Source organism: Cheilinus undulatus, linkage group 17 (genome assembly GCF_018320785.1).
Source record: "Cheilinus undulatus linkage group 17, ASM1832078v1, whole genome shotgun sequence".
In the NCBI taxonomy this organism is placed as follows: domain Eukaryota; kingdom Metazoa; phylum Chordata; class Actinopteri; order Labriformes; family Labridae; genus Cheilinus; species Cheilinus undulatus.
Window position 1 is genome coordinate 31,748,214 of NC_054881.1, and position 27,706 is coordinate 31,775,919.

At 39.6% G+C, this 27,706-nt stretch overlaps 2 protein-coding genes and 1 long non-coding RNA gene across 3 annotated transcripts in view; 1 reads left to right on the forward strand and 2 right to left on the reverse strand.

Annotated features, from left to right (window-relative positions):
* Positions 1-11,517, forward strand: part of LOC121525028 — a 271,879-nt gene extending 260,362 nt beyond the window's left edge. The window contains exons 5-6 of the long non-coding RNA XR_005993189.1: positions 1,159-1,217; positions 11,345-11,517. This is a non-coding gene — a long non-coding RNA (uncharacterized LOC121525028). The remainder of the gene's footprint in view (positions 1-1,158; positions 1,218-11,344) is intronic.
* Positions 8,579-16,687, reverse strand: LOC121525027. The gene is made up of 3 exons (XM_041810730.1): positions 14,926-16,687; positions 11,369-11,442; positions 8,579-9,237 (listed from the first exon to the last, which is right to left on the reverse strand). The coding sequence occupies exons 1-3, from the start codon at positions 16,554-16,556 to the stop codon at positions 9,074-9,076; spliced, it is 1,869 nt and encodes a 622-aa protein (XP_041666664.1). The 5' UTR covers positions 16,557-16,687; the 3' UTR covers positions 8,579-9,073.
* Positions 16,600-27,706, reverse strand: part of igsf9a (immunoglobulin superfamily, member 9a) — a 95,522-nt gene continuing 84,415 nt past the window's right edge. The window contains exons 15-20 of the mRNA XM_041810322.1: positions 21,604-21,821; positions 21,190-21,274; positions 17,963-18,133; positions 17,540-17,576; positions 16,723-17,214; positions 16,600-16,621 (exon numbers count right to left, since the gene is read on the reverse strand). Coding sequence (XP_041666256.1) covers positions 16,600-16,621; positions 16,723-17,214; positions 17,540-17,576; positions 17,963-18,133; positions 21,190-21,274; positions 21,604-21,821 — 1,025 coding nt within the window. The remainder of the gene's footprint in view (positions 16,622-16,722; positions 17,215-17,539; positions 17,577-17,962; positions 18,134-21,189; positions 21,275-21,603; positions 21,822-27,706) is intronic.

Consider the following 27,706-nt stretch of genomic DNA (forward strand, 5'->3'; position numbering starts at 1 on the left):
AAAAGAAATACCTAAAAGTGCCTAACAGTGTCAACAGGTTCTGTAAGGAAATGGGTTCAGTTATCCTATTTGTACCACTTAATTCTCTTGGACACAGTAAAAGCAGCAGTTATAATAAGGTCATCAATTCTGGATGAACACGCTCAGTAATCAATGAGAGAATAAGAAACACTTACTGAAGGTTATTGCCCCTGGGATAACAAGAACACAGATGTTTTTTTCAAAAAACTAAGTCTCTTGGGCAAACGCCTAATTAAAGTGAAATAGGGGTTAAGAAAAGACTCCGCTGTCGAATAAAACCAATACAGCAGAGAAAACGTCTTTCTCTCCCCTGATGCTATTATTCCACACTCTGCTGGGAGGCATTCGGTGAGGTAATTAACTTCTCTGACATGTTGTGAATTTTCGCCTCTCCGGCTCAATGCAGGACGTGCAGATAGACTGATTGAAAAACTCCCATTTGGCTTCAATCTTTAATAATCCACGTCCAACCATATTTCTGTGGCAATATAGAATATGATAATCGCACTAATTTTACACTTGGCAGGAGATAATAGTCGCAGCTCTCTCTCAGCAACAAGCACTAATTGCTGTTCTCGTTCTTTCCATCGTTCAAAACAAAATACCTGCTCTAGTCCACTCAAAGTTGGCAATAACAAAAATAATTAAGTCTGCAAGGTTAAATGAAAAATAAATAGCTCTTGGGGGAACACAATATGGAAATGTCACAGTAGATGAGCGTAAATGAAAGCTGTTACTTCTGTTGTAAACTCTTACATTCAATCAGCACACCTGGCGTCACACTGTTAGACAACTGTGAATTGGGTAATGTGTTAACTAAAGGGGGGGAACTCATACTGCCATCAGTAATTCAACTTATATTATTTTTCTCAGTGATATATCCCAGATATGCTGTTAAGTAAAATAATTTTAAAAAGGAAAATAAATCAAAAAAGTTTCATATTTTTAGAAATTGAAGCCAGCGTGTGTCTAGCTTTCTGGACGGTTAAAAGCAATAATGGTGCTTTATCTTTGACTACTGAATCAGTTTAATTTCCCCTGGTAAAGCGTCCTGTCATTACAGTACTTGGTGAGTCATGAATTGATAATAATAAGAAAATTAGTGTGATTTCATGGTGACTTGTTCACTCCTAATAGAACACCTGCTTCAGCCTCCAGGTGAAGAAAAGAAACTCTTCTGTCTGCCGTTGACTGAGGTAAGCACCGTTAATCAAACATTTCACTCAGTTAACTGTTTTTCTGTTGATAGCAGAAAATATTGTAATTCTGTTAGTGATTATCTGAACTTTATGCTGACTGGAATTATCAAAAGAAAACAAAACAGCTCTGTATGAGTTCTTAGGAGGCCATGAATTAAGGATGCCTGATGTTGGATTGTTGCCGATATCTGATATGTTAATTTTGACTAATTCCTTTGAGCTAATACCAATATCAAGACCTAAAACACACTTCAAAGTTTAATGTCATGTTCACACCTGGCATGAGTAAAATCACTTGTGAGTTAATGGCATGTAAAGTCAATGTAAAGGTTCAAGTTTGCCTCAGGCAGCTCCAATGCCATTTTTGTGGTGCAAGTAATTGGCACAGCTGTGTGACCTTGCTAAGCAGAAGGATACGCCCGTTTCATTGTTTCTCACTGGCGAATCCATATTGCAAAGCTCACGTCTGAACCGTTTGGGCCCGGTTAGAAAGTGACAGGACCAGTCAGCGTCGAGGGGCGGTACTTTTGGGCACGGCAGATTTGTGACATAAACAAGCAGCAACAGGAGGGCGCTGCAATTATGGTGGAAGACGTTAGCGTGGATGCTGCTATAGTGCAAGTTTTATCAGAACTTGACGAGATTTCTCCATTAAAAGAAAAACAAAGAACAGCATGGAGTTGTTTTCTTTTCAAAAACAACAAAAGTCGAGCACTGACATGTCTACAGTCACCATGTTTGTGTTATGCAGTTCTCTATGGAGTTTACTCCTTGGTAGCAGCTACGTCATGTGTTTTGTTGCTCTGATTGGCCTGTAAAGATGTGACAGAATTTTCATTCAATCACACTCTGAGTTTTTTTCAAAGGCTCTACCCTTTCCCAAACGCTGTCTATGGGATTTTTACCAGATGGATGTGTGAAACACATCCATCTGGCATGTCAGGTTAACAGCTGTGTGATTTATTTGCTTATTTGCAAGAGTTGAAAAATCTGAACCTATCAAATCACTCTCGCCATAGTGGCCAATCAGCAGTGAGATCCTCTGGTATTTCACATCCGCCACCCCAGGATCTCTAAGGGCTGTACAATACAATGTGCCTGTTCTACCTGCACTGCAATAAAAAGGAGCTCACAATAAAGTTCAAAACGGCTCATGACAAAACTGTATTGATTTTAACGTTGAATGCTCCAAACTGTACTACTTTATGCAGATGAAACTCAGTGATACCTCTGAAGTACTTATAAAGTCTAGTTAATTAAGAAAAATAAGCCTAAAACTAGTTTGGACTTGTTCCCACTATGAAACATTTGTGGAGGATCATTTCACACATCAAAGATGAGAAAACAATAAGTAGTACCATCCTCCCAGTTAAACCCACGTATATAAAGCCTGTATCATACTATCATTGTGTCACTTCTTGTTAAGAAAGATAAGAAAAAGATGAAATAAACATCTTGGATGAAAAATGCAATTTCACAAACCGAGAGTCAGAGTGGGGTTGACAGCTTCATATTAAACCCCAATGCCAGCAAAGCTGAAAATTTCACACCACATACAGGTACTGCATAACAAAAAATGTTACCTGTCAGTGTGAATTGTTGTTTTGTTGTGCAAATGCTTTGAGTGTTCCTCTTTGAAATAAGCCGTTCAAGTACCCCTGCTCAGGCGTGCACTTGCTCACACTCATTACTGTTTCTTTGTTTGCTCTCAACATTGTCAAAATTCAGCTCGGCAGCCGCAGACAAGAAATATGTGTTTGTCCCACCCCATCGTCTTAGATGTCAGAGTGATATAAACGCTTAAATAAAAGGAACTGCAGTGGATTAAAGAATATGACTATGACATTACCTCCGATAATTTCCCCTGGATAGGTGCTGTCCGGTGCTGCCATGCTTGCACCATTAGTTTAATTAGAAGCTGGTTCAGATGTAAGACAAGAATTTGATCAGTCATTGAAATCAGCAGCCCACTCAGAGTCAAAGAGCAGACTGAAGCTGTATATCTGAACACCATCTCAGATTAATTCCCTGCTTTATGCTGTGTAAATGGAGCTTAGAGAGCACTCAATTTCTGCCTGCAGTGAGAAGAATTTTTTTTTTTTTTTTTTAAAGAGAACCAATAATTCCAATTAAGTAGTACATCTATGATGTTTTTTTACTCTTGCCTCTTTGCATACTACTGCTTTTGCTTGACATTTTTTAACAAACATGATTTCAAATTAAATACCTGTGCAATAATCTGAAATGAAACACTGGAAACTATTTTAACTGAATATTGGTGCTATCGCATGCCAATAACCCTTTCGTCATCTATTCTACTTTAAAATAATGATGTGTGCAACGAGCTGACTAAACCATTAAGCACAGTCACATTTACTAGTCTGTGCTATAAAGATGAGTACAAGATTATTAGCCCCCCTGTTAAAATTTCAGTATTTCCCAAGTGCTGATAATCAGAGCAAAGAATCTTTTAACACAGCTTTTCCAAACATCCTAATTTATTTTCAGGTACATTATTTTACTTTGTATAGAAATAAAATTAATTAACAAACAAAAAATATCAGGGTCAGAATAATTTCTCCCTTTAGAACTGACCTTTTTGTTAAGCCATAGCACAAACCAAAGTTGTGAAGAGGAAGTATCGTGAAGATAATTCACAGAGTTACATAGTACAGAACAAGCCTGAAGAGGTTTCAAAGATTCCGGAAAGAAAATTAGCAAGAGATATGTCCAAGGACCCTGTAACAACTGCCAAGACACTAGTGAATGACTGATGGAAGTCATGAATTGTATTTTCAAAGAAGACGATCACTAGAGCCCTGCACAGGGATGGACTGAAGTTGAAGATTAAGAACTCCACTTCTGCAGAAGAGACACCTTAAAGCCAGACAGCAGAAAGATTCTGCATACTGGAAGTGTGTCCTTTGGTCAGATGAGACCAAACCAGAGGTCTTTGGCCACAGAGACGTTGCTTGTGTTTGGAGAAAGGGAGGGACGAAAACCGTCTCCACAGTGATGGGAGTATTACACTGTGACAATGCTTCAGTGCAAAGAATCTCATAAAGGTGAAAGGAAGAATAAAGACACAAGAATATGTGAAGACCTGGTCTGTGTCGTTGCTTTGTCTGCCAACACGACAAGGACACTAAACATACATCACTCCTGCTGAAGAACTACCTCCAGAAGACCAAAGTGATATCACTGACTGGCCTGCACAAAGCCCTGACTTGAATCTCATTGAAAATCTGTGGGTTTAACTGAAGACCATGGTCCATATCAAAGACCATCAAATCTAGAGGAGCTTGAGAGATTGACCAAAGAAAAATGGACCGGGACTACTCAGAAGAATGTCTGAGACTTGTTGAAAACTACAACAAATGACTGGCAATGTGTTATCCAGCAACAAGGAGACACAACTGATTATTATCATTGGGGGGGCTAATAATTTATATGCTGGTAGTTTATGGCAAATAATTTCGTTTCTGTGTGCAAAATAAAATAGTTAAGCATTCAAATAAAATGAGGATGTTTGGAAATGCTGTGTTAAAATCCCTTGCTATGTTTAACAGCACTTGAGAAATACTTGGGAAAAACTAAAATTGTAAAGGGGAATATAATTCTGTCCTCATCTAATTCTCTGGCTAAGCAGCCTTTCTATCACTGATTAAATCAAGACAGATATAAATTGTTATAATTTTCTGAAAGTTGGCTGTGTGTTTATAAGAGATGTTGCTAATCTGGATGATGGATAAGCAGCTTTTTGAAACTACTACATCCTTCCTCCACCTGAGTAAATTTGTTTCCAAAGAATTTGACATTTTGCAGCAAGTTCATCGACATAAAAATGTTATGACAACTAAAGCTGCAGATTTAAAGCCATTGGAAGGTAGTGAGTGCTATTCGCCTCCACTTTTAAATTTATACACATGTAATGTCAGGACACCTTGTGGGTTTCTAGCTTTGTGAGTCATTTCATGGCATTTGCAAATACAGAGATTCCTCCACTGCTTAATGGACATGCTTGCTTTAAAGCGTATCCCTTAAGTGCATGCAATAAGTGGAGAAGTTAGCAGCACAGCACTGTGACTTAGAAGCCTCTGCTATTGTTCACCTCTTTTGGTGTACATGTTTCTTGTTTGCTGCATTTTTCTCTTTTATGTTGCTATTTTTTGACGTACAGTTTATCTGGATGAATATAAAGGCAGTGGTGTGTTTTTCTGCGAGGCCATTCTATGATCGAGTCCTCCAGAGAATTTGAACATTAAATACAGCAGGTCCCCTTATTACTTTCCTCTTCATGTTTTGGTCCTGCATGCCAAAGCCAGGAAATAATTTCTACAACATTTGTGTGTAAGGAAGAAAGCATTTTCATACATTTTTTTCTTGTTTGATGTACTAGGACCCTAATATTTTGACTCAATTTCAAAAGGTAGGCAAGAAAAAAATCCCAGAGCTGCCTACAAATCCCCGGAGCAGCACATTGGGTTTGATCTTTTATGGACTTGAGGTACAATATGTTCACACCAGAAAATGAAAATGTTGTACAGAAGTGAAACATTGATTTGCAGTAAATGCAGCCTCTATGAGTGAATTTCAATTATAGGATGGATACCCCACAATGCTTTGGTGCACTGTGGAGCTATGAGCTAATTATTTGGTTGACTAATGTGAAGGCCTTAAGCTAGAGCAGAAAGCAAAACCCAATTTCCCTTTTTCTAGTATTGTTCATGATGAAAAGAGCGTGTGAGTCATGAGAATGTTCCTCTCGTGCTGTGAGGGCAAATTGGTGCTTAGAGACAGGAAATGACAAGCTTAAAGGCAAAATTTATGTTGAGTTTTATTGCTGAAATTTCTAAATAAACTTAGGAATGACTAAGCTAATGTTTTACTTTAAGTTTAGGACTCAAATTACCGCAGATATTTCCAAAAGTTTTCTAAGTTAGAGAAACCATAACTTTAAACAGTTCTAGAGGACATGTCTTCCTTGTCTTCTTCCATGTTTTCCCACAACACATTCACCCTCCCTGTGGAAACACTGGATATTGCGTCAAGGAAGCATTAACCTCTACTGCAAGCTGCTGTCCTAAGGCTGCATCTCATCCATGTTTTGTGTTGTGATAGACTGTAATCATTCTCTGCCATCGGCTGCACATTCTCTTGCCCAAGCGTCCCCCCTTTGACTGGACTCTGGTCTAGACTCCAGAGATTAGCAGGCAATCCCTTGATTCCCTTACCCTTAGTCACCTCTTGTTATTGTTTTGATCGAGAGCCCCCCTGGTGTCTAATTTGCATATTTCACAGTCTTAATATGGAAGCCACCTTGTGTTGCAACAAACCAGCTCTAAATCACCTTGACATTGATTCTACAGGTCCCTAAATACTGCTGAATTTGATTCTATGTTACAAATGAAGGTCAGCTCCTCAAAACTTTGTTCTAAACGTCACTTTTATAGGATTTAAGCATTGGGGTTTACCTTTAATTATCACCAGCAGGTGTATCAAAATAAAGGATATAAATGATTGGAGTTAATGTTGGGTGCAGTTTACTGTTTCTACTCTCTAACAGCAATTAAATTTTCTGCTCAGTCGCACTTATAATTGTGGCATGGCACATTCATTTTTCCTTGGTTGTAAAAAAGTTTGTGCTGGAGGCAGTGGGGGAATTTTATTTATGAAAACTGTTACTATAACACCCTTGAGAAAGTGTTGCAGCAACCAAATCAGGCATGGGACTTTCTCATAAGGGAGAATATATTTTTTTAAGTTGACCTCTTGCAAGTCTTTTGCAGAAGTCCTGTGCAGTTTGCAGAGAAAGAATGGTTGTGTTTAAGTAGGCTGTGGTTTCTATGGAGATCTGAGGTAAAAATTAAACCATTTGGTCCTTTTAAAATGCATTACAGCACGTTTTTGGCAGACTTTCACTCAGAAAACTGTTTAGATTTAATCGTGGATGATTATTTTGAAGCAAACTGTGCTCTCTTGCCGTGTCTGTTTATCATGCAGGTAACAGCTCATAAAACAAACTACATTAAACAGCACTGTTTGGTCGATAGTGCCTCAGTGCACACTCTTCATCTCTTTTTAAGTCTAACTGGCCCCAAAAACAATCTGTGGTCCAGGACCGCTTGGGAGGGTGGGCAAGACTCTGTCTGCTCTGAGGCTATTAAATAAGATTTAACTGAAATCATCACTTATAAGTAGTGCCTTTGTTGTTGTTCAGGGCTTTTCATATGGAATCAAACAAAACAAATAAAATCTGCTTTTAGTTTTTGATCACAATGTGTCAATTTCTTTGCATGTCACTCCCAGTGGAGCTCACATTTTCTTAAACAGAAGTAGGACAACTCAAGGACAAGAAGGTAGTAACCACTGCAATAAGTGAACCATGTGTATAGGTTGTTTGCAATCATGTGATCCTGAATAACTGTGGGGGGTCAGGAAGTGGGGGACAGCTATTAAGAAAGAATGGGAACAGAGGAAAGTTCGTACTTTAAAGTTATAAAAGGATCTCTACTGACAGACATCAACAGAGGAGACATCAACGCACCTTACAGACTTCATAAATGAACCCATCATCCAGTCAGCTCAAAATCAGTGATTTACAACCCCCTTTACCTAGAATAACACATGGAAAAGACTGAAAGATAAATGTTTAAGATTATTCACTTCAAAAGTTATATTTCTTCCTAAACAAAACTAACTTTAAAAATCATGATCAATTCTATGGAACAAAGAAAGTATTCTGTAAGTAACCTTGGTTAAGTTTCTATATACATTTCTTTGTTGCTCTTAATTTTGACTCCATCATTCTTTTAAAAGTACTGCAGATTGTAATTCCAGAAACAAGAAAAAATCGTGTCCTGCCTCCCAAGGCTGCGCTCACAGTACTGCTTATGCACCCTCAAGCAAAGTATTCAACCTCTTATCTGGTGCTACATGTCAGTAAATGGACTCACTGTTAACTGAAGCCAAACTAAAAGCAAATTTAACATTGTGTCCATGAAGATATAAACAAGGACAAATCCTACCTGCTGACTTGACCTACGAAAATTACCGATCATGATTATATATTTTGCTTTTTCTAACAATGAAGCAGCCTGGGGAGGACACTGAAGCTTTTATCCTAATTAAAGGTTTTTCTTCCTGTTGGATTTAAAAATTTTGGGTATTTTAAGTGCAAAAACAAAGGTAATGACCTCTGTGGGGAATTGCACTTTCAAAAGAAGTGTTATACTGAAGCAGGACAGAATAAGTGTAGCAGAATAAATTGAATCTTCCTCATAAAATGGCATTTTATAAACACCTCTTTTTGTTGAACTCACAGATGATTGATGATGTTGAAGAACTTCATCATCCCTGGCTTAATGCAGTCACTTCATGATGACTGAGATGGTTTCGTCCCTTGTGTGGCCAGTGAGTCATCCTGGATGATGAATGCATAGCAGCAGCGCACACGCAGAATGTGGTGAAACCATCATCACAGCAAATGCTCTGATATCGACAGACTGACAAGCTGAAGTATGAATGCATAAAATGTCAAGAGTGTGATAGGGATCGGACATGAAGAAAAACAGAGTTTCCAAGCTCTGCACAAGGATAAAGATGATGTGTCTTTCTTTCTTTGACTTGAATTTTCTTTAGAAAAACATCCAAGTGATTTTAAACAAAGGGACTTAGCCACATACCCTTTAAAAAAATCTGCTCTGTACTTTGGCCTTTTGTTGGTTTGAAAGGGGACACAGATTGATCAGACAAGAGCTCCCTTTTTTGCCACGTACACTTTTTGTCGCTTTGTGATGCGAGTCAATAAGTTAAAGGACACACTAGGTGAGATGAGCCAAAGGCAGCTGCTGTCAGAACAGCACGGTGTCTGGTTCTGGCTCAGCAGAGCAGCTGCTTTGATGCCCTGGGAGCAAAGAGAGCTGTGTGTAATTTTGCAGTGCCTTCGTGGAGAATTGCATGCTGGGAAGGCTGCAGCACTGAGAAGGTTTCAGAAGATTCAATGAAGACAGCAAGCCTGTGGGTAGAAAAGAAAGTTGTGAAATTATATGAGTATTTTTGGCATTTTATCACAGATGTTATTTCATTAACTATAGCCTATGTAGCCTCTTGGTTTCAATGCCTCCTCCCTGGACTTCCACTGATACTAATATTCACATGTTAGGGTTCTTACATTCAACTCATGTGAGTTGATATATAGGTTGAAATGCTCTCAGGTTAATTCAGCCAAGGACCTGGGTGCAAGCAGGTCAAACCTCACCATTATGATCCTGATTACATGCAAGCCATTTCACCAAGATCAGGCTCAGTTTTCTAAGTGCTCAGTAATGACCTGCTTTCAGTCACACATGCCACACTTCAATAGCATTTAAGCCAAGGTCTTACAAAAGAGAAGCAGTAATTTTGGCCAGATTTGACCCCCATGATGGTGATCGGGGGTGCACGTACTGACTTAAGGTTCATCACAAATGCTTATCTGTCCAAATACTACTCAAGTTTTGTGGTGTCCTTATGGTATTTCTACCAGTCTCTATCACACCTAACCCTCCAAAATCCGATAAGAGCAACAAGACAGGGTAGCGTCACCGACCTCATGTTACATACCTATATAGCTTACAAACATAAACAAAGTTATACCCTCACATTCACTGTATTTCCTGCAAATGTAACACACACTAGGACAGCTAGTCAAGGATTTTAATCGTCCTCCATGTTTATTTTGATCACACGAGATTCTCTGAGATCTAGTGTGTGCTCAGAGGAGGATGCAATAACAAATCATCTGAAACTATCCTTATGGCTGTGGTCTCCCACATTTTTAAAATCATTTAAGATTTGAAAATCATCTTGTGTTTGACCATCCTAAGAAATCCAGTGACCACATCATACCATTTGCTAAGTCAGGACCCTGTGCCATGACAATGTTTCCATCTTTAAAGCATACATCTTTCTGTATGAAAAATAATATAAAAAAGATAACTGGGTCACATTGTTTGGTGCAAATGTAGCACACCCTCTCTTCTTTAAAACTCAGGCTGTACTCTGCCCCTCCCAACATAACAGCTCTCACTTTAATTTAAGTAAGGAGCAGAGGGAGCAACAGCACATACTCTAGTTAGTTTGAGAAGTGAGAGAGCCGACATAGATGACAGAAAGACAACAACCTTAGTCATACAGAGTCACTCTGGTTTTGAGGATCAAATCTGAAACAGTTAAAACATCTTTTCGAATTGTTAAACGGTTGTGGCAACATGGTAAATGAAACTAATGATTTAAAACACACACAGTGGATTTAGGATTGTGGTATATAGTTGCATATAATAACTCTGCCTTCATGCTCAATCACATTTAACCTTATCATAATTTTAGCCACTATCAACCAGGCTTGGCACATACTGTAATAATTTAAATATTATTAATGCCTATTGTATAATTTCTGATTAGTACTCTTTATCAATTCAGTACAATGCTAATGTAAACTAACCTGACACACCACACCAGCGTTTGGGAAAGGCAGAGCCTTTGAAAAATAACTCGGAGGGTGACTGGGTGAAAGTTCTGTCTGTCACATCTTTACGGGCCAATCAGAGCAACCAAACATGTGACGTCGTTGCTGCTACCAAGGTGCGCCTGCGCAGCTACTGAGGAATAAACTCCGTATAGAACTGCATAACGCGAACCATGGCGACTATGGACATGTCAGTACACAACTTTTGTCATTTTTGAAAAGAAAACTTAATGCTGTTCTTTGTTCTTCTTTTAACGAAGAAATGTCATGAAGTTCTAATAAAACTAGCACTTTAGTAGCATCCATGCTAATGTTTTCTGCCATAACTGCAACGGCCTCTTGTTGCTGCTCGCCTACGTCACGACTCTGCCGCGCCCAAAAGTACTGCCCCTTGTCGCTGATTGGTCCTGTCACTTTCTAACAGGGCCCAAACGGTTCAGACAGGAGCTTTGGAAGGTGGATTTGCCAGTGAGAAACAAGGAAACGGGCATATCTATCTGCTTAGCAAGGTTAAATGTAAATGATTTACATCAGCATTGTACTTCATTGATAAAGAATACTAATCAAACATATCTTACAAGTTTTTTCTTTTTTTCTTTTTTTTTCTACATATTAGTTGTGAGAGATGAAAAATGCTCACCATCATGTTCTCCAGGCTGTGAGCAGAAATCAGCAGCATCCCACTCATAATTTTCATCGACTGAGGCCTTTCTCCTAGGGAGGTCATTGAACAGCACTTAGTTTCAAAAACAGTTTGAATACTTAATGCAGACATATATTCACTCATTGGAGTCAACAACAATAAAAGATCTCAAAATAAAATATCAAACCAGACAAGATTCTTCCTCAAAAGGGTTTAATGTGCTTATGTCTTCATAACGTTCATGTGTTCATCTGTGTTCAGATTAAATACTGAACATTCCATTGCAGTTTTATTTGCTGATATGTATTTTGAGAACTGTATTTCATGTGAATAGTATTGGCGTGTTTCTCCACCTTAATAGATACTGTGGAATCTGTGTCATTTCAGAGAAATGAAACATCTGTTGCATTACAGTTTATCAGTGTTTGCTAAGCTACTCAAACAGATAAATTGCTTTTGATATTGTGCTGATATTGCTCACACTGTATTTCAAATGATAGTGAGAGGAACAAAAAGAAATAGAAAGTGATGCACTTCAATACTTTGTAAAGAAATAGTTATCTGGAATAGTTTTTGGCAAGCTGGCCTATCTTTGAATGAAATCTCCTAAATGCTTAGGGGTCGATGACTCACATCCATGTAGCTGGGTTCAGTTTTATAAGAAACATTTATATCCCTTAAAAATACACAAAAGCTGGGCATAATAAGAACAGGAGGCAAGCCTTTAGAAGTGCTTCACATTAGCCTTACAATAATCTAATGTTACAAGAGGATTGTCATATATAGGGCAATGTTGAACTGGAAATGAACTTCCACTACTTACGATCCAGATCACTAATTAGATTTAAAGGGGACATATTTTGCCCTTTAAAGACTAGTTTATATTGTTCTTATTGGTCCTCAAAACATGGCTGTGAAGTTTGTTACTGACAAAAGTAGTATTGGATTTCTGCATGTCTAAAAACCCCTCTGTGGCACTCCTGATGTTAAAGACACTTTCATCCAAAGTTAAGGACCTGACTGGGATTCAAACCATCAGTCTCTCAGATCAAAGTCAGCAGGGTAACCCACTGAGGTATCCAGCACCTCAGCCGGCAGCTAAGATGAAGATCAGGAGAGGAGTGTGGAACTTTCTTTCAAGCGGGGAGGGCCAACCAAACCTTGGGGCAGGTACTTACTCCCCACGTGAGGTCATGAGGGGAAAATCCGAAAACGGCTTGTTTCTGCACACATTTTCTGAAAAGGGGGGGGGGGGGGGTTTCTGTTATTTAAGGGGATTTTGGACAGTGACACATAGAAAAGCCTGAAAAAGTGATTTTTGCATAATATGTCCCCTTTAAAACCAAACTGACTAAGGAAGTAAAGGTTAAGTTATAAGTAGTGATGCACGATAACATTATTTGTGTGTTTGTTTGGGTTTTTTGGGCCAATAGGGATATCCATTCATCACTTACTCGTGATGGTCCATAACTGATAAGATAACGTTTTTTTTGTTTGCAAACATATTTATAACCAATTCTTACTGACCTTACTGATGTTTGCATCAAAAACAAAGAACAGTTCTGACTTTACAACTCATTTGTGTGCCAAATTTACCCTAACAACCCACACTCTTTAGTTATAAAGAGTTTTCTTTTCACTTTCAACATGACTTGAATTTAAATGTCTTGACAAACAGTCAAATTTGTCATCTCAATCAACTAAGCAAGAATTCTGCGGAAATGTGTCAAATCAGACATTTCCTTATTAAAAAACAAGTAATTTTCAGAAAAGTGGAGCACATTCCTCAATTTAAAATCAAGGAAACAAATTAGTCTGCAATTAAAACACCATTTATCACTCACTGTCATGCCAAATAAATGGAAGGGTTTGAAGGACAGCTGTTTTTTAGAGCACACGTTAGAACTGAAGGCAAGCTGATATTTTCATACAAACTCAAAGTAAGCACTGACAAAGTCCTTATCAAAGGAAGGTAAAACATGTTAAGTGCACCCTTAATGCAAAACAATAGTGTTCATGGTAAAACTTCTGTTAGTGATGTGACATAAGCTTTAGGATGACGACTCTCATGTTACTTATAAGATCCGTTATTCTAAACTCAAGGATGTTTTTATTCCCTTTGCGATCTCTGCTGAGCATGTTTTGCAAACACATTATGTTATCCTCCTCTGAAACACTAAAAAACTTCCATACAAGTGGCGCCATATTTAATCACGCTGTTGCAGCTGCGCAGCTAGAGGCTTCTTTTTCCTCTCTGGGCTGAATAATAGGTTACACCTACTGTTTTGGAATGTGTAGTCTTGTGAGGCTTTATCATGGTTCATATTCTATTATCTGAATTATAAAATAAAAAAAAATATTTGCAATAGCGGCCCAAAATTCATCGGTACAACTAGTTATGATACTTAATAGGTAAAGTACTCTTTTAACCATGTATGACACTGCATTTTTTTGTTGATTGTTGTGATTGCATTTTATTTTACTTTTATTTTACTAACTTCACATCCCGGTCAAGGCACAATGAGAATCCCTTGGCAATCCAAGGCCTCTACACAAGAAACACCAGTCCCAAATGTACATCGCTTCAGATAAAAGCATGACACTGTAACATTGTTACAGACACAGATTCTCTAAATGGTGCATTTTGAAGTTCTAATGGCATAAAACTTTCTTTTTTAATTTCAAAGGAAATTGATTAAAAAATTAAACTAAATTCTGCAATAATTTTTGCAAACATTTTTTATATCGGAGTTGATCTGCTATGAAAAACCCTCTCTTTGGCCTTTTTGTCTCTCTCTGCCTCAGTCACTGTTGGTGGCAATAAAGGAGTTTCATTTGATTGCTATCTGTTTATTATCAATATGTATTCTTCTTTAATGCTTGGGATGATTGCTCTAAGTGCCTTGACTCGCCCGGGAACAAATAAAGTTTTTTTGAATTAAATTGAAATGCCGAAGCCTTTTATTACAATATGATATAACCACACTTTGAGGACACTTAATATTAAATAAAGAAATCTTTTACATATCATCCATCCTGTGCTCTGTATAACTCTCTGATCAGTCAGTGAAGTGAATAAACCCCCTGCAGTCTGCAGACACAAACTGACCATCTTCTCATATGAACGAGTCCTGCAGGCTGAACCAAGTAATTTTTTAAAAACTTTTGATTAAAACACTGCACTGCTACCATATCAGTATTTTGTTGTGACTGCGTTTAAAAAATTAGAAATTAATTTTTCATTCTTTTTTTTTTTTTTTTTTCAAACTTTCCATCACTTCAGTGGACATTATGTTATAGCAACAGAAGTCAGTGCACTCAGCCACATACATAACCTTTTGTTAGTATGCTTTGCAGCACAGCGTAATGTTCATATTTAAACCATTGACATGCATGTACATGCGCACAAAACTGATTTAAAGAAAGCCCCAAGGCAGACAATTAGCCTCAAAATTACTAGAATTATTCCAGCTTTAGTTTGATTTTGTCTTGAATGGACCCTAGATTGAATAGTTGTTACTGTAATGGGGATCCAGTGCAAATAAACAACATACCTTTTGTCTTGTTGCATTTGGAGACTGTGTTTGTCCTCTGTGCTCCCTTGGCTCTCTTCCACAGTCTCCGGTGAGCTGCTAAGAGTTGGGGAAAGCTGACACACAGAAAGACGTCCGTTAGCTGGCTCCATACTTCCCCGGCCACTGCTGGCATAGCTGCTATAGCTGCCCCCTGACTCTGGCACTCCATCATAGCCTCCTGCCTCTAGTTCTAGAGGCTCTCGGTCATTGTTATCTGGCTGATGACATGTTGGAGCTTTTTTCATGGCCTCCAAGGAACCTTCAGCCTGTGTCATGGACTCCTGGTATGGGACTGTGCATTTGGCAGATTCTGTAAGGATGGATGCCTCTTCTCTTGGCTCAAAGTGACAACTCGCATCGAGATTTGAGCTGGGCCTTGGAGACAAAGCATCCGCAGTGGGAGGTAAACGGGAGGCAGCTTGGGCAGCAGATGGAGGATTCACGGGGGATTTGGAAATCTCCCTGGCTGGAGAGCTCAAGGTTTCCAAAAACAGAGAGTGTGGTCGTAAGGAAGAAGCAACAGAGCAGTTCTCTTGGCTTAGAGAGTCTATCCAAGCATCAGGAGTCAGGAAATTGCTCTCTTTCTTTCTCCTTGAGTCAAGGCTGTGACTTCGCCGCTTGGAGTCCCAGGTTTTAGAGCCTGGGGTCGCAGCTTTACTGAGTGTTGGTTGTGAAGAAGCTGGGACACTGATTTTATCAGCCACAGGAGCAGGACTGTGGCAGTTAAAGCTCGAACTCCTACTAATGTCTTTGAATCGGCCTCTGGGAGTGAGCGAGTGCCTTTGTTGTACATGAGAGGCGATTCTGTGGTGCAGCATGGGCTTTCTAGGTTGCATGATACATATGTCCAGCTCTGGCTCATCCACACTCATCTCAATGCACACATCCTTATGAGTGGGCTCAGGGAACACTACCTCCACCTCTGAAGAGTCTGGCACTGCATTTGGAGCAGAAATAAATCTTCCTGTGTATTTATTGCTATGGAGAGATGACGCTGAAAGGCTGCCACGACTGAGGCTGCTCTGCATCCGTGCCTCGGAGCATGTGTCATATGTTTGCATTTGTAAGAATGTGGATTGTGGTGAATTATCATAGCCCTCTGGTGCTGCCTGTACCCTATTATGTCCCTGGTGCTTTGGGGACAGATGTGGGAGTGTTAATCGGTGTTTGGAAAGGCTGCCTGCCTCCTGAGATTGTATGGCAGCTTGTTGGGTGAACGATGGGGCATGATGATGGTTACTTGACTGAAAACAAGAGGCACTTTGAGGCAACGACTCATTGAAACAGGTTTGGGTAGGGGTTTGAGTGGAAGGGGATACAAAAGAGCAGACATCCCAGTGCAAACATGATGAAGAGAAAGGGCTCTGTGAGAGAGCAAAGCTCTCCTTACTGCCTTGGGGTAATCTGTGAGGCAGTGTGCTGCTCTTATATTCCCACATATGATCATAAGTGTCAGCCTCTCTCTCGTCCATTTCTAACTGTTCCCTCCTGAATTCTCTCAAGGAGTTTCTCTCTAGCGTGTACCGCTGGAGCTCCCTCTCCAGCTCCTCCCTCTCTTGAGCCAGTTTCAGGCAGTGACTAAGGTTTCCTCTCTCCCGCTCATGCTCCATTTGGAGAACAAGAGCGCTGGCAGTGGTAGATGGCTGACCAAGGCTATGACGGAGATGTGGGAGCACTGGAAATGTTGGAACAAATTCTCTGTCTCGATGAGGAACGGTAGCCAAGCTACTGTTTGAGCACATGCTGCTTAGGTCAGGAAAGCCATCATAGCTTGACTTCTGATTCAAGATATAAGGACTATAATCGGGCACACGCTGGGCCATACCACAAATTTGACTTGCAGAATTAGCCACTGCTGATTTGCAAGGCGGGAGATCAACAGAGAGTACAAACGGTGGCTCTTTTCTGTCCTCCCTCTCAGAGTGTAGCGACAAAGACCTTCGGACTCCCACTAGTTGGCTGTCCCTTGCGTTTTTCTTGCTTCGAACACTAAACGTGTCATATGGTGGGAGTACAAAGCGCCCATCTGGACCTCTTGAGATCAACTCTATTGAAGGGGAAACAGGAGTTGAAGTTGTTCTCATAAGGCGACCTCTGTTGTAGTTTGACAGAGGATGCTTCCGTCGTTGATGATTCTCAGCACTGAAGGAGGAACAGTCTGTCTGTGAGGAGGAGGTGGTGGTAGAGGAAGTGGTGGGATAGAGGATGCTGGCTGGAAGTAGGCTTTTCTTCAACACACTGTCTGGACTGCCGGTGCCTGAAGTCTTACTGTGTCAGAGAGAGAGAGAGCGAAGAAAGGAGGAGGGGTAAAAGAAGAAAATTATAAGAAAAACCGGGGGTGTAAGAGGGAGTGAAAATAAGACCGAGAAAATAAGATTGAGTAAGAGTGAAAGTGGGGGCGGGAGAGATACAGACAGAAAGAGACCAAAAACAGCAGCAGCAGCAGCAGCAGCAATACGTGAGAATGGTGCAGAGAATATGTAACAGAAAATAACTCAAGCATTGGCATTATCAATGCATTTTAGTTTGTATGGGAGGCAGAGGGAAAGGTCAATGAGTAGGTATTAAAATGAAATGATAAAGGGGTACTTACATTGATGGGGAGCGTTTATGGATGACAGGAGGGGGCTCTGAAAGGGAGGGAGAGGGGCAAAATGGTATCTGACTCATTAGGATACAACCACTGACCAAGAAGTAAAAACATAATCAACCCTAATAAGAGCCCATTAAAGGGCCTGAGGCACCCAGGCTTGTCCAAAAAGTTAATCACACTTACATTTATCAGCCACTAATGAGAAATTACCCTAATTAGCAAGTAATGTAAATGACATCAATAACTTTTACAACTGAATGGACGAGCTGGGGTACAAGGGGAGCGCCAGATCCATGCAGCAGGGTATGATTTATATAATGGACTGAAAGTGCCTTCAATATTTTATTGAATAAATGATGATATTCATGATGCAGTTCATCAAAGTGAGTGTCTGCTGAGTCTCTGGAGTGAGGGGTGTTTTACCATGCTTCTTCCTTCTACGCCGCTGGTCCCGTTTGTAGCTGATGATCCAGGCCGACCCCAGCAGTACCACCAGTGCCAAAAACATGAAGCCCACCCCACCCAGCACGCCGGCTAATAACGGCTCGGGGACGTATTCCAGGAGTCGGGATGTGGCAGGGTAGACCTTCATGCCTGTGAAATATTAAGCAGTGATACATGCATATTTGAAAAAGAAGATAAGTTTTAAAGCTGCTGTTAGGGGTTTATTATGAACAGCCTGAAATCAGAACTGATGCCTTTGTATGAGCTACATAAACAAACCAGACCATCAGCATTGGTGTTGCCTATTTCTGTACAACTCTTAAAGACTATAAACACTGCCATAGGGTAGGTGATTGATTGGCTTCAAGTGGCAAGCAAAATATATACATCTTATTCTGTAAAATTAGAATGTTGCTGTAGGGAGGAAGGGTGTCATTAGTACCGACTGCATCGCATCTATATGTTTTGTTTCCTTTTGGATTGTTTTGCAGTAACTTTATTTGTATAGTACTTTTCCTACATTCACCAAAGGCCGAAGATATACTGCAGACCAGATGCCTGTCAAACCAGCTGATGATGGAAAATGTTGTTATAAAAGTTGATGTACCTCTACCTGTAAAAGGATGGAAATAGGACCAGTATTTCAGTTCAACTGGTGCCCATGCAAACTGATGGCTACCAGCTGTGTGCAATCATGGCTGTTTGAATTAGTTTTGTTTTTTCACTTAATAGATGACTGAGTTCATTTTGACAAAATAATTTAAAACTAAACAGAGACATTCACGAAGACTCGTATTTTTATCAACTGCTGTAGGATAACATCTATGAATGCTGATGGCTGAAAGTCATTAGTTAGCACAATCACTAATTAAACCAATACACTGGAAGCATTACATCTGTGCACAGAGGAAGGTGATGGAGTGCAGGCAGTGTGTCTGACCACCAGTCATCATTCTGAGCTGATGTGATGTTACTGTTGATCACTGATGTTTATAGTCTAACAGTATAGTGACCTCCTTAAATGTCATTTTTGTAGTTCACATCCCACACGTCAGGTAGTTGTATATGACTTAAGCTCTCTTGGGTGCCCTCTAGAGATTTCTATCCAGTAACCCATAACGTACAGGCAGGCATATTTATACAAGTATGAACCATGACGTAAACACAAGGTAATACAGCCAGAAGGTCTTCTGCCAAAGTCTGACGATGTTTAACTGTACAGTCTACCCCAGACTTTTGACTACAAATGGATGCCAAAACCCTTGCCATGCTTTACTGCTGTGTGTTGAGTCGGAATATAGAGATAAGCAATGGATAGAAATCCTAATGATTTTTACTAGATTTTTTAAATCAGCTGGGAAATATTTCAACTATTTATGATATAATTATATATATTTTCAAACTAGATATAGCGTAAGGCTGTATAATTTACCTTTATGCTGCTTGGGAAAAATAAATAAATGAATGCCAGGTCTGATGCTCAGCAAAAATGTTTACAGTAAGAACCACTTACAGTACCATGCTTATTCACCACAAGATTATCTATTTGAAATTTTTAGTCTAGGAAAAATATACATTTATTTTGATTTATTTTATTTAATATATGAAGCACTGTTATCATTTTTTCTTTTTGACTTTTTGACACATAACTGACAAAGATTTTGCAATTTTTTTTACATAAAGTTCCAGAAGGACAACCATCACTGCAGCCCTCCACTGATCTGGGCTTATGACAGAGCCAATGCAAAACACATGAAATCTTGCTTGACTTTCACATGGAGTTCTTTGCAAACTCCAAGTGCGCTTTCGTGCATCTCACACTGAAGAGAGGCTTCCATCCAGCTCAAAGGCCTATCCCTTGGCCCTTAGGTGGTTTTGCATGTTCATGTCAAGTGGAGGGGTTTCTCCTTTGAATCAAGATTTAGGGTCAAGAGCTGCATGGCTGTTGAAACAAAGATTTTTTAAGACCATACTTGAAACTGGGGGATACTGGTTGATGAATTTCCCACCATGCTCCATTTTTGCTTGGAAATGGCGCAAAAGCCTTTGAATCTAAGGATTTTCAGCATTTATAAATGATTGTAATCATGATCAAGTGGTGTCTCGCTTCTTTGGGGAATGTTCTCACCCCTACTTCTTACCACTCTGTTTCAATGGGGAAGAAGGGAATGGCTAAGGGGCAGAAATGGGATAAGCCTTTTTTTTATAACAGGTGGACTCCAATCAAGGTGTAGAAACATCTCAGCAAAGACTGGGAGAAATGGGAGGAATCGAGTAAAATTTTAAGTGTTTATACAAAGGGTCTGAATATTTATGACAATGTGATATTTCTTTTTTTTTTTTTTTTTTATCAATTTGCAAAAAAAAATCTATAATGCTGTTTTCATTTTGTCATGATGGGGTATTGAGTGTAGATTATTGAAAATGAAAATGAATTTCGCCAACTCAGACTGCAACAAAAGAATAATTGACAAATTTAAAGAGGCGGGGGGGGAGTTGAATAATTTCTGAATGCACTGTAAATCATGTTCTCTATTTAGCTAAAATATCTAGATATAATTTGTTTCTTAAAGTTTAGTGTTCCATATTGCCCTGACCTTAGAGGCGTGATTTTTTATGACCATACAGACTTACCTTAAGTACATGCCACTCCTTAAATAAATGCAAGTCTGCATCAGACAAAGGAACTTATAAATACTACTCAAGATTGCTCTGAGATTTAGCGTTAGCAGTTTAAGTGGATATAATCTGCTATCAGTGTCCCTCAGTCATAAACTTGACTGTTTTACATAATTTACTCAGTCAGACATTAAATTTGATGTTATCAACTGAACCATGTTCAACAATGTACAGTTCTCAGTGATATCATTTAGGGTTGTAGATCCATCTGTCTGATGTATCTGTACCATATCTAATGAAATATTCATGTGACATTCACAGAAGAATCAGAAAAGACTGGTATAAATTCTATCATTGAGTCTTGTGAGAAGTTATTAGTGGAGCTATTTCTATCACTCAGGCTTCTAATGGACAGTGTTCCCTGGGGCCCTGCTCTAATTTTGGTCTGACGCTGTGAACAGAAGGAAGGGGAGAAATAAAGAAAGAGAGACAAGAGTTAGAAAAAGAAGCCTGATAGAGGAGGATGAGTTGTAACAGAGGGTGGGGCGAGAATGCAAAGGGGGCAAGGTTGATCTCGAAACACCTACCCACTGTGGAGACATTGACTGATGGACTGGGCTCGCTCAGCAAGTCCCCGCGACGAGATAGCAGCCGCAGCTCGTACACACAGTCCTGGGACAAGCATCCACACACACACACAGCAGGCAGGACAGAGGATGAAACCACACTTTGTCAACACGGGACTGTGCCTGCAATGCTAATGAAGTTGATTTGAATTTGTGTAGGCCTATACAGGACAGAAAACGAAGGACGGGGGAAGAAAAGGCTGCGTACAAAGATTGAAAGACGACAGAAAAGCGATGCCGTCCGTATAGTGTGCATAATTGAGAATGTACAAAAGTAAAATCACTGAGGTGCAGCCTAGATAAAAATCTCTAAGGCATTCAACAAGCAGTGTGAACTGATTAGTCTCAGAGGGAGCAGTGTGACTGGCTTGTTACCTTGTGCAGACCCGGAACGACTATCTCGCTACTGTTGGCACTGATGTCCTCATCCAAATTAAACCACTCCCCTTGTTCGGTGCGGGACTGAAGTACAAAGCCTGTGATGGGAGGATGCTGAGCTTCAGGAAGGGACCATTGCAGAATAACACCTGCTGAGCCCTGATCAGCTGACAGCGACCCAGGGGGCTTTAGTTTACTTCTCCTCAGCGGAGGATCTGTTGCAGGGGGAATAGGAGAGACCTTCAGTCGAGCAGCCAGACACACTCTGGCGGAAAAATTAAATTACAGCGCAGGAAATTGCTGCTGCCACAGATGTTCAACCTTGAGAGTGTAAGGGGAAAGTTCTGGGGATGTTAGCACTTCTACAGGCCAGATATGTATACAGTTTACTGCCAAGTTTGCCAGGTTTAATCAAACAGAAGACAAGTATAATACTAGGTATATCAACAGCAGTGGTGTAGTGCAGCACATGCAGAGTATACCCAATTATAGCTCAGTCTTCATGGAGGATACCTACTTGAATCCCCTCTCCTTGGCTGACAGAAGTTAAGTGGCAATGTGCAAATACCATAGGCCCATTTTAGGTGAAGTAAATATGCAAGCTGGTTTTGCATGTCTTTGTTTATTAAAGGGTTATCATACTTTCTGGATGGGAAATGTATGGGGATGAATTAAGAGTATACCCAATTTCTCCAGGCACCACTACACCAGTGTTATACAGTATATTTGAGATCTAATCATTCCTGAGTTGATTATAATATTTATAGTGTAGCCTGCTTTCATGAGCTTCTTCTAAATACTGGGAACCCAATATTCAACTTCAGATTTAATAGCTTCTGGATGACGATTGAGTCTGTATTAAAGCTTACTTGACCCTTTGTTGGCTCTCTGATTGGTTTACTGACCCACCAATCAAATTTTTCACTAAAGGATATTATTAAAAGCAAAGTTGATGGATCATTACAGGATATTAATATGTAAAAGTCTGATAGATGTGCAAAGGCTTTTATTCTTTTAGTTTCATTTTTTGCCAATATTTTGGCAGGTTCAGCATGAACTATGACTGATTATTTTAATATATATAACCGTGAGAGCTGTCTAGGCTTCATTTATACACATTCCTAATTATATGATGAAATGCATGCAGGTGATGAAGATGTGCTCAGATGTGCTGTGTTGCCCTTTTTTCCATGCGTTGCAGGGAAATGTGTTCAAACAAAAATCACACTGTGATAACAAGGAAGATATTTTAAACCAAAACTGACACTATGGTATGCAGTGATTCACGCTTCTTGTTGTCTGGATTTCTTTGTTAAACGATGACGTTATAGTTTGGCCACTTATGATCTTGGCAAATAAGGGTGAGACTTGTGGCATCTAGCTGCAGCCCTCTATGGTGGGGCATTTTCTGGCTCATCTGATGCAGACTTCTACAATGTAGTGACCTCAACTGTGGGGTAGGAAGTGATATACTAACCTTCTTTGGGTTTTCATTAGTTTGTGGTGTATTATTTTTCATGTATCCCCCTCTCCTACCCTAAGTGTTCAGGTGCCTAACCCTACTTTTCTTTGGGCTTTTCTTAGTTTGTGGTGTGTTACGTTTGATTTCACCCCCCTTACCTTAACCCTAACCTTAAGTGTTTGTGTGCCTAACCCTAGCCCTCTTTGGGCTTTTCCTTATTTTGGGCTGTCTTAAATTCAAATTAATCCCCCTCAGTAAATTTTTCAATTTCTATTCCTAAAATTCAACTGTTGTGGGGCCTAGGTGGCCTAGTGGCTTTAGGGGCGTCCCATGTATGCAGTCAACCTGGGTCGAATCTGGCCAGTGGCACTTTCCCACATGTCTGTCCCCAGCTCTCCCTTCTCTGTTTCTGATCCTGTCCACTGTCCTCCTCTATCAATAAAGCACGAAAAGCCATAAAAATAATAGAAAATATTAATAATAATGACCAATGACAGCGAGCTGAAAAAATACATGTCATTCAGTATGTCATTCTGGTTCCGGCTTGGGTAATGTACAGTATGTCGCTTCCCAGCCCATGGTCAAGGTTGCCCCATTGCAGAGGTCTGCAGCCAGATCTTCTTGTGAGACTATGAAAATGAAACATATTGCAGGTTTTTTAACAAAAGATATGAAGGTATTTCCCTATTAGGGACAAAAATATGGCTCATGAGGCATACCTAAAACTTAAACTGCCTGATGAAGATGATGTGGATGACAGTGAAAGTAATTGTTAATCTGAATTCATATTCAATCTGACCTCAATTCACCACCTCACCATGTGTTGCCATTTTCCCTCTGCTTTCGAACATTTGTACACATTTATTGGTCTGAGTTTTCTTGCAGGTGGGCACATTTTACCATCAGGTCTGTTTTTCATAGGCCACATGCTTTATGTGGGAAGTGGAGCACACAAACTTCAGGCCATGTTGTGCTATGTAATGCTTATAAATGAAACCCCAGGGAATGATAAGTGGCCATAATGTAAATTAATAGCAAATAACTAGCATTATAGTAAACTTAGGGCAGTTATATTTTCCATCTTGCTGTTCCCAGCACTGACCTTTTAAATGTTTTGTTAGTTCTTTTTTTTATTTGTTGCTACTTATTCGGCTGCAGATTTAATTTTCAATATATATTTTGTGATCTCTCTGATGTTAAAGGATGACCACTCTCTGCTAGGAACTATAATTTGTTTCCAGGGGCAACATCAACACATAGCTCACGACTTTCCTCACACTGAATCATGCACTGAACTGACCGGCTGTAGGCTAGGACAGACTAGTTGACAAACATAAGTGTGCTGTATTTTCAGCATCAGACGAGGCAAGCAGCGGCACAGTCTGAAGACACTATTAGATTCTGAATTTGATTATACCCTGTGTAAATACATGAGAGGTCTCAAAAAGACTTTCTCCTCTCAGAGAGATTACAAAAACATGTGAAAAATGCACCTGGATGGTAGTTAATAGTGAAAGCAGGGAAAGTTTCAGTTGCCACACAAGCAACTCAGTCAGGCTGTATTTTGTCACAATAAACTAATGCCTATAGAGCTGATAGCTTCTGTTTTACTCTCTAGTTTAAAACCAAAGTACTGGACGCTTTTAGATGTTGTCCTGATAGTATGAAAGACACAGAGTCAGGGGTCCATCATAGTGCTGTCAGTTCATGCTGAGGGGCACAAAAATGTCTGCACATGCAGTAAATTCTTGGCAATCTGCCTGGTAGTGGTCGAGGAGATTTCAAAGTTTATGATTTGAAAAGAAAAGTCAATGCAGACATGACTTACACATGCATTTTTCCAGGATTTGTCATTTCTACCAGCAGAGAGGTCCTCACACTTAAGTCTGACTGAGAAGTCGATGAGAAATGACTCTACCTTTCAGTTACCATAAAATACTGTCTATGAGGCACACTTTTATTGCCTTCTCATCTTGGCTCAGCCTATTTTTATTATGGTGTGACCACTATAACAGTGAGATGAGCATAATCATTACTGCAAGTGCAGCAACGGCTAACACCCATTTTTACAGTTTTTCTCCCTCATGAGATCATAGTCCTATCCATAATGGTTCACTGTTAAGTAAATACAGCTTGTGGACTGCTGGTTTGAGTGAAGGCTGCTTAATTAAAGACAACAGATGACCAGTGGAGGAGGGAAGTGTGAGTCACTGACTGTGGGTTCATGTGTCACAGCTATTACCAGAGGCTGAGAGCTCCACTACCATACCAGTAGCTTGTACAATTAGAAACTCCATGTTGGTATGAAAGATCTAAACAGCTCCAAAGAACCAGCGCACTGTGGACATTACTGAACCTAATGAAAAGTGTCACACAGGACGAGTTTGACCCTTTTTATTCCCTCTAGGTAACCACCAAAAACAGACTGGATATTACATAGTGGTGTGACTTCCATTCAAGACTTTACAGTAGTTAATTAAAAATCACTTCTAAAATCCCAAGGTTGATGTAACAATGGCTTTATCTACTTCGTTTACACAGTCCATGGTTGGGACTGAAGCAGGGGACTGATCTCACAATGCCTACAGGAGCAGCTAAAACTTTTACTGATGTATAGATATCTTGAAGCAATGATGAGCAGCTTTACCTAACAATGATAAAGTGGTGGTTAAGAATGTACTGTCATCGAGAACAAACCATCCTTGGCTGTCAGACATCAGTGTGTACTGAACAAATCGACCACACTGAAGCCAAGTTTCATTTTGGCCTCCAGGAAAGTTGCTCATATCAACTGTAGCTAACTTTAATTAGCTACGGTTGATATAATCCCAGGCTGCCAGTGTTTCCCTTTTCAAAATGTGACGGACAGCACTGGCTTGCCTGCCAGCTAAATGTTTTGTATGGTTTTCATTGATAAAACATGAAAGCCTGAGGAGAAAAACAACACTTGCAGAGCAATTGTTAACTTCAGAACTTAATTAACCTTTCAGAATGTATTGCAGTCTTACCTTTTACTTACACGACTTTCCATGGCAGCATGGCCACATCAGTTGCTTTTTAACTCATTATTGTTTAAAAAAGCCTCTTAGATCTGTCTGATTGGTTCTGCTAGCAATTTTTCACCCATTATCAACTGTGGTATGACAATTTGGCCTCTTAGAGCTATGGTCTTCTTTTCAGGGCCACCACTATAATCAGTGGTCAGAGATAAGATTTTCTTTGCATGTGTTGCAATTTGTCTGGAAGAAGACTAACAAACCTAAAAATCAAGCATAGATTTGAAGTGGGTTGTTAGCTTTAGTTACAGATGTAGCTGTTGCCCTTAGAGATGTGCAAATCTAAATAGCGCATTAAAAACTGGTAGTGGAAACACCTGAATTTGAAAAAACTCTCAAATATCACTAAAAAGTTTTTGCACTCCCATTGGGAGGTTTTTTCAGACTTTTCGATATAGAAATATACAGAGGTGGGAGAAAGTCAATGTTTTGCAAGTCTCAAGTAAGTCTCAAGTCTTTAATGCCAAGTCTTGAGTCAAGTCTCAAGTAAAGACGTGCAAGTTCCAGTCAAGTCTCAAGTAAAGACAAGACAAGTCGAGTCAAGTCCGAAGTCATAGGCTTGAAATTTTCGAGTCCTTACAAGTCATAAACACTGTTTACCAAATAAAATGCCATTTTAACAATCTATGAAATTTGACAAACACAATGAATGCATTTTGAATTGTTTTATTTTTTTAAAAAATAAAATAAGACCAGTGTGACAGAACTTAATCACACAGAAAAAAAGTGCTGACATAGCATTCAGGATATAATCAGTGCTAAGCGGTGCAACAGCAAATAAACTTCTGAAGACGTACAGTTATTTTAACTCATCTAATGTGAGTGTGTGTGTGTCTGTGTGGTGAGTGTGTGTATATGTATAGGTGTGTGAGTGGATATATAGGGTTTGTGTGTGTTTGTAAATGAACATGTTTGACTGGTCAACATTAGGTTTAAGGTGTTATTAGCAGTTCTTAACCTCAAGTTATGTGTCAAATTATAAGACCTCAAGTTATGTGAACACAATGACTGCTTCCTAGTGAATAATCAAAAATAAGAGCTGATGAATCATGGGTGTCTGTTTGGGTATTTATATTTAATATTTTGACATTTACTGTAGTTCTGTGACTCTGTACACTTAAAGTTATGCTTTCTATTTTTTTTTCCTCTCATTATTATTGCTTTTAGCTAAAGGGGGAGGGTCCCCATATTGGTCTTTGCCCTGGGCCTCCAAATGGCTAAAACCAGCCCTGCCTCACACCTGCAGCTCCCCCTCACAAATCGTTCTGTCCTGCCAGTTTGTTGCTTTCATTTTTCTGTTTCTGCCCTTTTGACAGTATTTATCATTAGTACGTTTAAGATCAAATAAAAAACCCACGTTTGGACAAGTTTTACTCAGTTTTACATTATTTCAAAATGTGATCCGTGTGTGTTTGGCTCGTTGATGATGATGATGCTCATCGTCAAGTCATCATCAAATACGAGTAGGAGAGCATCGGCAGGGAGTGACTAAAGAAATGTGTTAAAACGAGGGCATTAGAAGCTGCAATTTGAACATGAGACAGCACACCTCTATGAATGAACTTTATGAAGACATGCGCCA